Raw genomic sequence first — 13,523 nt, 5'->3', positions numbered from 1 at the left:
GAGAAATACGGGTATGCAATCAGAACAGTGAAAAGGTATGAATGTAAAGTTCAAGTTCGCCATAAAATATATAGACTGCGTGAGCAAATTCCTGTCATATGAATACTGTGTTGAATCAGCTATTTCGGAATAAATTACATATATTGATGCGACGGCCCAATGGGTGACAACAACCTAAAGAGACTATCTTAGATGGACTATATTATTTGGTTTCTCCTGTTACACCAATCTGGAACTTCTGGAATGTTATTTGTGTCTACGAAACACTTGGGCTAGAGGAGTTCCGATCAGCATTTTCCATAGCTTCTGCTCACAGAAGGCCTTCTCCCTAGCTTGCGGTTATGAGTTATCTGGTCATCCTGCAACACACCAAGTAGACTTCCATAAGATAGTAAGACTTCAGAGGGTGCATTGCTTACAGCCATCCAAATATCACAATACAAACAGCAGATTCTTGATCGAGCTTTCTATATATCACACAGAAACATGAAAAGATTGATCTAAGTTCTAAGTGAGGATAAGTTATTGCTACCGATTTTCAGACACAATTCAAATACAATAAAAATTAGATGAACCAGCTTTACCATATATAGTGAAGCTGCTGAGTCAGATTGCATTATTTGATTTTGAGCTTGACCAAGTGAATGGAACGTGTCAAGTGCATCTATTGTTAACTGCCAACCGGAGAGTGCTGAACTACTTGAGCTGGAGCCAATGTTGTTACAGCAAGCCGCTGCAACAATTCCGTTCACCCAAGGACAGTAACTATTGTGATGCTTAACAGGATCAAATTCCAGCAGACCCGATTCATAGTCATTTTCTCCATTAGTAGCTCCTGAGAAGAAAATAACAAAGTATTTATACGAACAGAAGACATAACTGAGCATAATCAGAAATTAAACAGAGGCATATTAACAACAAAAATAACAAACCAGTTTTGTCTCAAGCCAGCTCGGGTAGGCTACAGCTGAAACCAAACATGACCCACCAAGGAAAAAGGAAAAAAGAACTTGCATAAAAATGATGGTCTAACCATTAAAAAAATATGGTTAGGGTTGCTTATAGTATTGGATCATGTTCACTTCATTGGCAAAACACCTATACAAGGGATTTTACTCCATAAGTGCTGGAAAATGTAGCTATGATTGAAGAATGAGTTCCTTGTCACAGGCCAGTCATTTTATTATATTATGGTATATCACATTGGGAACTTCCAAAATCATAAAAGCATGCTCAGCGAGTATCCCTAGGAAATCAATATTAACAGGTAAACGCTAACATGGAACCATGGAAGGTAAAGATGCAAAGATACACTACAGGAATACTGTTAAGGTTATATCTAGCAAAAAGCTTGAATGCAAGTACCTAATCCATTCCCAGGATCATAATCTAGCCCCATTAATGCATCATCAGTGGTAAGTATTTTGCCAGCCTGTGTCACGTCATCTTTAGATGGATCAAAACCGGCACACATCCCTGCGTTGCAAGAAAGGGAAGGACGCATGTTGCTTTCAATACCGGTGGCATGACCCATCTTTTCTCCACTTTCAACGGAATCAGCTTTGGTACAGCCATATATTTTCGAACCACTGTCAGCTTGGCCCACTGACCGAGACACCATATCTTGACTGTCTCCATGAGGTTCTACTCGATTTACTTCTTCAGGTACAAATTCACCAGTCTGCCCCATTGTCTCAGTAAGTTCAGCAATAGGTTCAGCATCACCTACAACACTGTCAGCCCTATGCAGAGAAGCAGCATTTCCATGAATTTCAGCCTCATGGCTAGCTCCCATGCCAACACTTCCGCCGCTAATTCCTAAACTAAGTTGATCCCTTCCAAAAGCAGGTGCAGTTTCAGCATTAATCACTTCCTCCCCCTCATTTGTACTGCTCCCTCCTATTTCTCTTGCATCACTTCCAGCAGCAGCATGTGCATTAGCACTTTGCTGTGCCTGATTGCTATAGTTAAGATCCAAGGCATCATTCATCTCAATGTTCCTATGTGCACTAGAAGAAGGCATATCAATATCATTACCATCACCTGGATAATACTCAACACTCTCCATAGAATCTTCCTCAGAAGTACGAACAGTATCCATTGCAATAACAGAAGATGCCCTCGTAGAATCTCTAGCAGCCGGATGCTCAATAACTGCCAAGTCAATAGCTCTAGAGTGACTGAACATACCAGCACCCACATCAGGGTCAAAGGACAAGTTTCTACTGGGGCCAGCTTCAGAAGATGGACGGTAGGCATCAAACAGATCAAACCCACGGGACTTCTTACTTGGTACATCTGAATCTTGTGCGGCATCATCAACTTCCTCACCATCACGATCAATATAATTTCCTTCTATGCTGTCAGCATGATGTAGCCTGTCCTGTGGATTGTCAGCTGTGCTCCCACCTTCCTCAAGGTTACGCTTCCTTGAACTCGGACCACGGGACTCATATGAGGTCTCACAATCACCTACTTCACTGCCTGTAGGTTGTCCAATCATCAGATCCCTTCCCATTCCTCCATTATTGAACCGCTCGGATGCAGCAGGTGTGGCAGATCGTGGTGATGGTAATCCTCCAGTCATTGTTAGGTTTAGGTCTACTCCAACAATAGATAGTGATTTCCCCTCATTTGTTGCTGCTTCATCACGCCCTTCATCTTGACCTCTTTCCACCCCATCATTAACCCACTCATTGATCCCACTGGCAGCACTAATCCCACGTGTCAGTGTTAGCTTTCTGCCTGTTTCAGGCACATCAATGTTATTTGGACTGAGACGAGAAGGACGTAGCACAGGCCTGAAGTCCCACATTCTGGCTGTAGCTCCACACAGGCTGCAATCTAACAGAGGTGACCTCATGCTGCATCCAGAATCTCTAAGGGGGAGTTTGCCTTTCCCCTTATCTTTCTTTGCTGATGCAGAAAACGAATTTTTGTTATGTTCAACAAAATGGGGATAAAACGGTTCATCAGGTCCAACTGAGGGTGCATTTTTAGCTGAATGAGTGGAGTTTTCTTCACAGTCTTGAACATTTGGAAGCCACCTAGGCTCCCATCCACACAGGCCTATAAGCTTCTGCGCCTACAAATTCATTGATAAAAGCAACTAAATTAAAGAAAGAAACACATCCTGGAGGCAATGCAAAATAATAGCATGGTAGTGCCACAAATTCAAATACAGTCTGTGTACATGAAAAGAGGGAAACGCACTTGAGAGTAGCTACAAGAGGAATCTTGGTGGGTATCAACTCCTGCGGTACTCTCTGCTTTGCAACCCAGCACACCAGATAAAAAGGTAATTGACTGGGATAATAGACGGTCAATTTGTGTGCTCCTGGTCATCCTCATGTTCTCAATTGCAGATGATGCGATCACAGGAAGAGAGGTAAACTGTAAAAGCCCATCACAGCGATCTTTAAAACCTCCAATAAGAGCTGATTGTGTAAGGGGGAGCTGGACCAAGCTGTCAGCACAGCTATTGCCTCTCCAGGGACAACTATTCTGGTGTGCGGCATCAAGCTGCTCGGCAAAGGCTTCTCCAGCATTTGCAACTAATAGAACATACAAAGAAAAGTTTCACAGCTGAACAAAATTCAGTTTGCAAAGAGAGACGTACCGATCTATTTCCAGACTAGCACAACCGTAAGACAAAAGTAATAACAGTCAGACTAGTGAAAGTAGTTATGAAATTGCTGACAGTTTTTTAATTTGGGTGATGTCAGATGTTACTTAACCAATAATTCAAAATTGGATATCCACGTATTGTTATGTGAGAACCAAAATCTTTATGCATGGTTTCAACGACAAAGGTGCGCGTCGTTGCTACGATCAGAATCCTGATCATCTGATGTAAGATGATTTTGAAAATGGAGGGCCAGGATCATCTGAAAGTAATTAATGGATTTCTTTAGTTTTCCAACTTGGATCATCTTGTTTATAGATGCATGAGATGGCTGAAATCACTGTAATGTGCCTCAAATATAAACTCCACTCTTGCCCCAGATATTCACCTCTGTTCATAATTCTTTTGTGCAAGTGTTTTCCACATTAAATCTGTATATCTAATTCTCGATTACCTTTTCTCTAGCAATGTGCACGTACAACAGTGAGTACACATATGATCTGACACAAATTCTCAACTATTCTAGCTGTCAAACTGAACTCATCAACGTACATTACAGGGTGAAATATAAACATTGGCAAATTCACCGATAAAAAAGCTAGCTGTCATAAGTAAAACATTACATATTGAATGCACAATGTAATGGCAGATGGTTTGAAAAATAAATGCATAAGATTTTTTCTCGAATGCAAAAAAAACCATAAGATATTCAAATGAACATTTTTCCCCAGCCAAACCTGTAGATAACTTATTATCATAAGGGGAATTAAGTTCATGCTCTCAAAAAAATTTTGTCTCCTCCGTTACAGTTAGCAATAGAGCAAAGAAACATAAAACGGCTGCTCATAACGACCAGCTACTTTGCATGGTAGTAGATCCATCACAAAAGTGTACCAAGAAAGAACATACCTTCAACCGGGGACCAGGACATCAATGCATTGAATATAAGATGTGCGCCACATGACTCACATTCAATTTTGTCCAGGTCAAAGTTCACCCAACCTCTTTGAGCACAGGCCATTGAACTAGCCGCCTGGAAAAATTAATCTAGGTTGACATAACTAACTTTAAAAGTACAGAAGTTGAAGGGATCCCTATAAAGGTCAAGGTAGGATCCAGCAAATGCCTGGACAGACTAACACAGTACCAGACATCAATTTAGAGAAAAACAAGGTAAGTAGGTTACCGAGTTGGATAGTCTACTCTAACTAGGACAGTCACATCGCCCCACATACCAAAGCTTATCATGTGGACAAGCATATTCTATGGACCACCAAATTGTGTTAGCAATAGTAGTAATTATGCAATCTGATACTCAGCTGCTGAAAGTAACATTCAATTTCAAGCATAGCAAAGTATTTAAATGCCACTTGCAATGAGCAAAAGGGTGTAAAGTAACTTCATCTAAATTTCAATGTATCCAAGCAAAAACTTTATGTTATAGCCGATACCAATGAGGAGAGGACTATATGTGCATAATGATGCCTTTGGATTATGATTGTTACATTTTAGAGCTATGATATGATTTATTATTGTCGCCAGCAAATGATATATGCACAACCAACATTATCATGGCGTTATGGGTTAGTTACAATAGTAACTTGAGTGAAGGAGATGAATGAGACTATTAGTTATATACCACAGCACAAAGGAGCAATATATGGTACATGAGACACAACACAAGAGAAAACCTAAAGCATGTGAAATGACACAAGTACTGTAGACTGTAACAGCTCCAACAATGGAAGATACCTTTGGCTTGGAAGCCCAAGTTGAAGGCTTAAATGTTGCCAGTCGACGAAGTAAGTCTCCACGTTCCCATGGTCTACATGATGGTGCAGAATCCATAGCAGTTCCAGCAGCATCAAAACTGTGGGAAGGATGATAGGCATGTGCAGCAACTTGTGATGACGAGTCAACTCTGGAAGCTTGTCTGCCAATGTTAGTTTGCATAGCAGGCGATGAGGCACCAGCGGAACTGAAAAAGAAGGCCTCAGTTGTCAGTTCACACTTTAAAAACAATGGAAAAAAATCTATATTTTTCTGAGGGGGAAAAGGTTCGCATTGACATTAGCTTGTCATCCAAATGATACCATTTTGGGGGTTTCAGCACTCCAATATAGAAAATATAGCACTGTCTTATAAATCTAACATCACAAAAATGAACTGAGATTGAGCTATCTAGATATAAAGTTCAAAAAGAAGGCCAACTACTGATTTGTGCAAGCTGCAATACTTCTCAAATGCAATTCTGTAACCTAACTAATATACCTAATTAATATTCACTCAATAATATCATGCAGAAAAAGCAGGCCCATAAATTCAATAGAACAAATGCAGCACGGCCCTGCTCCTAACCATAATATTTAGTGGCGAACCCTACAACCTCAATGAGCCCAAATCACAGAGTTAAGTGATATCCAATGCCACCGTTCATAAATTTTTACCATACAGCATTACAGCTGCAAAAACCACTTTAGCAGCTCAAATACCGGTGTCTTGTAGCCAAAAGAAGTAAACAGCCCAACTACACTTAATTTTCACCAATCATACACCTAAAGCTGATGTAGGCCACCAAATACATCATGCTTTCACCCATAAAGGAGTGTCCTAGAGACTAATCAAAATTCCACAATCACATTTGAGCCATGGCCTCCGCAAACCCTATCACTAATCCTACCCCTAGGTCTTTGTGCTCTGTAAAATCCACCTTCCTTACGCAGAAAGGGCACCCTAACTTCCAATCCGAGCACCGTGGCCCCGATTGCCTAACGAAGCAGCAGCTCCAAAAGCTACTACAAATCTACAACCAAAAGCAGAGGTCCCGAGGAGCGACCGCCACCATACCTGGCCACCGGGGTGTGCGGCGGCGACGAGGAGCGGGCTACGGCCAGCGGCGGCTCGGCCGCCGCCCCAGACGAGCTCCTCACCTCCTCTCGCATCTCCTCCCCTCTCTCCAGTGGCGCCCGCGCCTCTGGCTCCTGGGCGAAACGAAATGGGGAAAGATTCTGGCGACCGCGACGCGCCGGGCGGCGAATTGATGCGGCCGTCACATCGAGGCCGCCGCCGCCGCATCGACCGTTAGTCCCACCTCACGCCGTCAATACGAGGCCCCGGGAATTCAGCCCATGAGGCCCACATGAATTATATGGGCCCACGGGCTCCTCTTCATCGAGCAGGAGGAGTGGACTATTCTGTCTGACAATCCCATCCCCTTCTCCACTCTTCTTCTTCTCTGGTCGGATCCCGCGGCGGGTCGGGCTGCGGAGCACGGGCTCCGGCGAGCTTCTGACGAGGGCTTGTGCGGCGAGCGAGCTCGCCGGGGAGGGGATGGACGAAGCTAGCACCTCCGCGTCCGGTGGCGCGACGAGGCGCGCCTTCCCGCCGGCGAGATCGGGAGGTGAGTCACGCTCTGACGACCAGGCTCGCTTCGATTCGGTCCCCACTAGGTTTCGACCCTCATGAGCGTTGTGGTCTGCGGGAGGTGATCTCAGATTCTATGGTTAGTAGCTCTGCGCGATCATGAATTCGCACAAAGCTGAATTGGAGCGTGAAATTGCAGCTGCTGCTGTTTATCTGGTTTTACGTGTTATGGTCTTACGGAGGTTCCTTGCTTCGTTCCTTTGGTGGGTCTGTTCTCTCTAGCAGTCTAGCATTACAATCCGTTTATCCGAACGGTGTTTGAGGTGTGGGCATGCTAATGCAAGGTTATGTTTATACATTTTGTGAGTATTTCTCAAATCATGAACTGTAGCCAGCAGCATGTATGGCAGAATGTTAACCAGCAGTTTAAAGGGGTGTTTGGATAGCAGGTGCTAAATTTTAGCACCTGTCACATCGGATGTTTGGACACTAATTAGGAGTATTAAATATAGTCTAATTACAAAACTAATTGCACAACCCCTAGGCTAAATCGCGAGACGAATCTATTAAGCCTAGTTAATCCATCATTAGCGGATGGTTACTGTAGCACCACATTGTCAAATCATGGACTAATTAGGCTTAATAGATTCGTCTCGCGATTTAGCCTAGGGGTTGTGCAATTAGTTTTGTAATTAGGCTACGTTTAATACTCCTAATTAGTGTCTAAACATCCGATGTGACATGTGCTAAAATTTAGCACATGCCTCCCAAACACCCATGAGTAGGACTCGTGAGTCATTATCAGTATCATTCCTCAAGATCGTGTGGAACACAGCACTGATGCAACTTACACATATTTGTTGCATTAACCATTTTGTGTCTGGCATTAGCTGAATTTGGTACATGTACTGAATAAGATTATATGGCTGATTTCTTTTACAAACATTCAGAATTCAGATACATGTGTTCACATTCCTTGTTGCATATTGTAACGTTGTTCTACTTTACTACACTATAAAGTTGATCATGTTGGTTTTGCAGTTTACTATAGGTTCACCCAGCAGAATCTCCCAGCTTGGAAACCAGCAATGACACCTGGATGTGTAAGTTGGCTCTGATCCTATTTACAGGTTTGTTAAAGACAAACTCATGCATGGCATCAGTTCAAACAGTTTACACTTCCACTGATTTCAGCTTATAGCCACATTCTTGGTTATTGGAATCATTTTCGTTCCTTTTGGGCTGTTTTGTCTCCAGACTTCAAATCATGTAATTTTTCTGCACCCTCTGGTAGATGCTGGTATTTCCTTTAATTTGTATATCACTACCTATGAAATGATGCGTTTATTATCCTGGCTCTGCAGGTTGCAGAAATAATTCGCCGCTATGATGTTGACTGTGTGCCTAATGCTTACAGAGGAAATAAGCAAGCTTATATTAAGGACAGCTCAATTTCAAAGAACTGTTCTCTGGAAGTGAAGGTACTTCATTACGTGATCATAGCAGAGCTTATCTTTATCTTATCTACTTTCCACAGACTATGTTTTTTCAACTGCCTGATTCGTATAGCTAAAATTCCTAGAGTTCAGCCTGGCGCACTGAGACTGCACCAGGCGTGTGTATTCGTTGTTCTGCCCATATTTAATTTTGAATTTATATTTAATTGCTGCCACCACAAAAATGCTGAACGTGTACATATGTAGGTTCTGGATCATATAAGAGCACCAATTTATGTTTATTATGAACTTGAGAACTTCTACCAGAATCATCGCAGGTAGTTATAACATTGTTTATTTAGCTTCATGGTCATTTTATCTTCCTTTTTGGAATAATTCTCTTCCTACCATTGCAAACAATCCCAAATTTACCGATGGTGAACAGGTATGTCAAAAGTAGAAGTGATAAACAGCTGCGTTTTGGGGCGAAATACACTGCTGAATCATGCAGTCCTGTTCAATTGGATGATAATGGTTTTCCAATTGTTCCCTGCGGCTTGATTGCCTGGAGCTTATTCAATGATACTTATGATTTTACTCATGGGTCCAAGGAAATAAAGATCAACAGGAAAAATATTTCATGGAAGAGTGATCGGGAGCATAAGTTTGGCAAAAATGTATTTCCTTCCAACTTTCAGAATGGAAGCTTTATTGGAGGAGGAAAACTCGACCCTACTGTCCCAGTGAGTACCATAATAACCTAAGTATTGTTGATAGGTTGCTCAATGCTCAGTTACTCATAATAGTGCAAATGTGGAGTTCCCCTTTAGTCAATATATTGTCAAATTGTTGGTTCTGTTTAAGTTAGCTGAACAATTACATCATCTTGTCAGCTGCGTGAGCAGGAAGATCTTATTGTGTGGATGCGTACTGCTGCTCTTCCGAAATTTCGAAAGCTCTATGGTGTAATTGAAGAGGACCTGCAAGTTGATGAGACCATATCCATACTCATCAGAAATAATTACAACACCTACACTTTTGGTGGAAAGAAAAGCATAGTTCTTTCGACAGCAACCTGGCTAGGTGGCAAGAATGACTTCCTTGGATATGCTTACATTGTCACCGGTTCATTGAGCATCTTCATGTCAATTCTCTTTGCTCTGATCCATGTGAAGTACCCAAGGTAAACAATAAGGTTTCTTTTCTTTACTTTTCTTTGAGTTTTATCTATGTTTCTACTTGTTCTTGTTTATAAGAACCTAACACACTCGGTGCATTCGTGCATGAATATGCAGAACCTCCTTCTCAGGCTTTTTAGTTGTTGGTGTTTTTTTCCCCTTGATCATCTTTAAGCTAGATAACTCCTCTCATATTTGATGAACTTGCAGGCCGCAAGGTGATCTTAATTGCCTATCGTTGAACCGGAAAAACAGCAATAGCTAAGGAGCATGTATCAATGGCGGAAACCTGTAGGTAGCAGCCCAGCTAACATACATTAGGTACCTTGTAAGACAAAACTCTATCAGAAACAAGTCATACAACGTGCCAGGGTTAAGCCCAGATGAAAATTGACTGTATACACCATTCAGTTCAGAGAAAATTCCGACGCATCTGCTGTGCTTCTAGAACAACGGCAGCAGGTTTCCTCGTGTTCCTTGTATGAGTATGCATACAATACCTATTGAAAGGAAACTCTAGTAAAACTATTGCACCTGGTTCGTCCACACCTGCAGAACAAAATCATGACGGCTGCTGTGGATTTTTGTGCATCCTGCTGAAAGCAAGCTCCTAAAATTGCCCCTGTAATCCCTCAGCGTGGAGGAAGTGCAAATACTGATCTTATCCAACACTAATCCTGTCAGTGGCCTTATTAACATCTGGAGGCCTGAGTGTCAGAAATGGAAGCTATATGTTTCCCAGAGGAACAAATCAACGTTTCCTGATGTCCGAACTCTGAAACTCATTTTCCTGCGCCGCAACAGCATTTACACCCTTCTAGTCCTCTCCATCACTGGATTTAATCCACTGTGCTTTGCTACGATGCTATCCATGGAATCCAAGCAGCGATCCTGAAGATCACTGCGAGGTTGATGGGCACTGCAAGCACCAGATGACGGCCCCACGAGCGAGCCGTGAAGGTCACACCTCGCGGGTGCGTGAGCACAGCACCCATCGGTGACACGGCACCAGCAACGCTTGAACGAACCACGGAACCTGCAGCACAGCAATCATTTGAGCTGAGCTGACGACGTGCGGCTTCTGTGCCGCTTTTCCAAATGACCTGCGGTTGCTTGGAACGAAGAAATCGGCAAATGGCGACACTAATGTGAGAGGGCGCCCGCGAGTGCTCGTGCTCCGTCCTCTCCTTGGCGGATGTGACACCCGACTCGACTTCGGCCTGATCATGATAAGATAGGAAGCGTTCTTTTCGGCCGCCGGATTGGGTTGCGACCTGCGAGCGTCGCGATGCACGCGGTTGCTGTGCAAGTACGTGACCAGTCGTAGGCCACGTCTCTCTCCGTGTCGTGTGTGGTTGATCCATACATTCTCTTTGTCCTGATCACCTAACCTTTTCTTCTTCCTCTTTCAGTAATCAGAGGAATAACGATAGCTGTTTTCGTAGTGGTATGCATCATTGTCTTCTTTTTCTGTGTTTTTTTTTTGACGAAATCCTTGTCTTCTTTTTCTGGTTTGGGTATGGAGAAGGAATCGTGGCATTGGGTATACGGATGAGAGATGACGGCATTGCCAGTTCGGTTCAGAGTTCAGACATGTCTGCTGAAGCCTGAACTGCATGTCAAGGGAGAGGGGGAAGATCGAAGAACCAATACGTAAAATAGCCCGGTTTTATTTTGATATTAGGTGCTAAACTTTAGATGTGTCATATCAGATGTTCGATGCTAATTAGAAGGATTAAATATGAGCTAATTATAAAATTCATTGTAGAACCTCTGGGCTAATTCGCGAGACGAATCTATTAAGCTAATTAATCCATCATTAGCAAATGGGTACTGTAGCACCACATTGTCAAATCATGAACTAATTAGGTTTAATAGATTCGTCTCGCAAATTAGACTCAGTCTGTGTAATTAGTTTTGTAATTAGATTATGATTAATACTCCTAACCGGTGCTAAATTTTAGGACGTCTTAAGATTCAATCGCCTGATATGGATCAACCACACCGTCCACATCCACCGATCCACATCACATCCCTATCAGAAGGTTAATGATGCGTGTACACGTCTGATCAACGAGTAACGGAGATATTTTGATCCCTGAAGCAGCATGCGTTCACAGACACGACAAAGCTCCTTATCACACGCATGCTGCTGTACTCCACGCACTTTAATTTCCTCACCAATTATCACTAGCTCGTGTCATACAGCGCCGTACAGTACCGTATCTCTGGCCCCACGACGCCATGATGGAGCGAGCTCGAGGGGCCCTGCCGGAACGAGACCCTCCGTCGACCTGTCCCTCTACAGCCGATCTGCTTTGCTTTCCTCAAGCTGCCCCCAGGCAATCCCAATCACCATCTCTCTCGTCTCGTGCCCGATCGAGCTGATGGGTGTCCCCCCAGCCCTAGGCCGAAACGTGTCGCCCCCCAGCCCAATGGCGGCTGGACAAGCGGCGGCGGCGGCGGCGGCCCCCCTCGCACGCGCGCGGTTTCACACGGGCCGTACGGCGTATCGTTAAACTAGGAGTAATTTGCTGCGTGATGCAAAGCGCGAGCCTAACCTTTTCGGGATTTGTTTAAGCAAATGGTTAGCCGGGCTTGGCCTCCTTTCCTCCGGCAGGCTGGCGGCCGCGGCACCCGGGCACGGGGCTCTGCTTTCCATAACTCCATCCATGGTCGCACCCCATAGGCTGCTCCCACTCCACCGTTTCAAGAATCGTAAGGCCTGTAGTGATTTCGCAGAGTCAAACAAGGCGATAGCATTTTGAAATGTCTATCTAATGAGAACTGCTCCGCTATTACAAATGCTTATAATTCGACTAAATTTTGCTCAAAGTGTACAGTTTCAAAGCAAATGTGTTTTGTAACTTGGAACAGGGGTCACAGGGAGTGATAATTAACACGGGTAAGTTACCCACCAACAGTAATATAGGTACGTTCCTGGTGGTAATGTACATCGTTTCCTACCTTCTCTCCTATCAAATCGTTTTGGAAGATCCAGCTGCTTTTGCTTACAGTCATCCCGGCTCCGGGGATCGATCGATACCATAGGGTTTGTTATCCATGCCTGCCACTGCCAAATGCCATCCATCAAAGTTTCTTGGGGGATTCGAGGCATGTCCCCTTTTTACAGGGAAAGTGGCGCCATGCATGCGCCGCGCCGCAGCTGACAACCCCACGGACCTTTCCTCCTCTCCTTTTTCTGAATGGCTGGATGTCTGATTCTGACCTTCTCTCTCTTTTCTCTCTTTTCTAAACCCATTTCGTGTGCATTAAATCATATGCAACATCACCAGTTTTACTGACTTAGCAGCCTAATTACGAAGAGAGAGGGAAGGGGAGTTTCATTTCATAAAACCCACACGACACATTTACCTAGTCACATGAAATCCAATGAAACTTGCACCGAGAATATTATAGTTTCATCGCATGATATTTGATCATAACTCTACACAAAAATTAAATGTTGCGAGCTGTCTATGAAACTGTGCAATGAGAGTGACAGTTTCATTTCATTGAAAAGATGATATGACAGTCTTGTGACAGTGTGATGAAATCATGCGTCGAGACTGGTCTTAGAGAAAAACAAAACTTTGTATCCTTCCCAAATCAATCAATAAACAATCTTTGACCAACAAATTCTTGTGCTGCTACCCTCCCGTATTTCTTAAAGGGTGTTTAGTTTCACGGACTAAAGTTATGTTTAGATACTAATTAGGAGGACTAAACCTAGAGTAATTATAAAATTAATTACATATTAGTATCGAATATTTAGATACTAATTGCAATTAGTTTTATAATTAGTCTATATTTAATACTTGTAATTAGTATCTGAATAAGGGACCGTAACTAAACTTTAGTGGAACCAAACACCGCATTGTACTCACTGCAGTACGGGTCCCAGTAGCACGTAACTAGCAG

General features: G+C 43.2%; 2 protein-coding genes across 2 annotated transcripts; one reads left to right on the top strand and one right to left on the bottom strand.

Moving 5' to 3' along the window:
• Positions 1–38: 38 nt before the first annotated feature.
• Positions 39–6,660, bottom strand: LOC117837070 (uncharacterized). The gene is made up of 7 exons (XM_034716640.2): positions 6,473–6,660; positions 5,378–5,603; positions 4,535–4,658; positions 3,214–3,554; positions 1,366–3,085; positions 585–835; positions 39–359 (listed from the first exon to the last, which is right to left on the bottom strand). The coding sequence occupies exons 1-7, from the start codon at positions 6,565–6,567 to the stop codon at positions 288–290; spliced, it is 2,829 nt and encodes a 942-aa protein (XP_034572531.1). The 5' UTR covers positions 6,568–6,660; the 3' UTR covers positions 39–287.
• Positions 6,661–6,811: 151 nt separating this feature from the next.
• On the top strand, positions 6,812–10,148 carry LOC117837073 (putative ALA-interacting subunit 2). The gene is made up of 8 exons (XM_034716642.2): positions 6,812–7,025; positions 8,030–8,091; positions 8,183–8,257; positions 8,353–8,469; positions 8,692–8,762; positions 8,870–9,167; positions 9,318–9,607; positions 9,813–10,148. Exons 1-8 carry the CDS (start codon positions 6,956–6,958, stop codon positions 9,865–9,867), a joined length of 1,038 nt encoding a protein of 345 aa, XP_034572533.1. The 5' UTR covers positions 6,812–6,955; the 3' UTR covers positions 9,868–10,148.
• Positions 10,149–13,523: the final 3,375 nt, after the last annotated feature.

This window comes from Setaria viridis, chromosome 9 (genome assembly GCF_005286985.2).
Source record: "Setaria viridis chromosome 9, Setaria_viridis_v4.0, whole genome shotgun sequence".
Taxonomy (NCBI): domain Eukaryota; kingdom Viridiplantae; phylum Streptophyta; class Magnoliopsida; order Poales; family Poaceae; genus Setaria; species Setaria viridis.
This window is presented reverse-complemented; position numbering and strand designations above follow the sequence as displayed.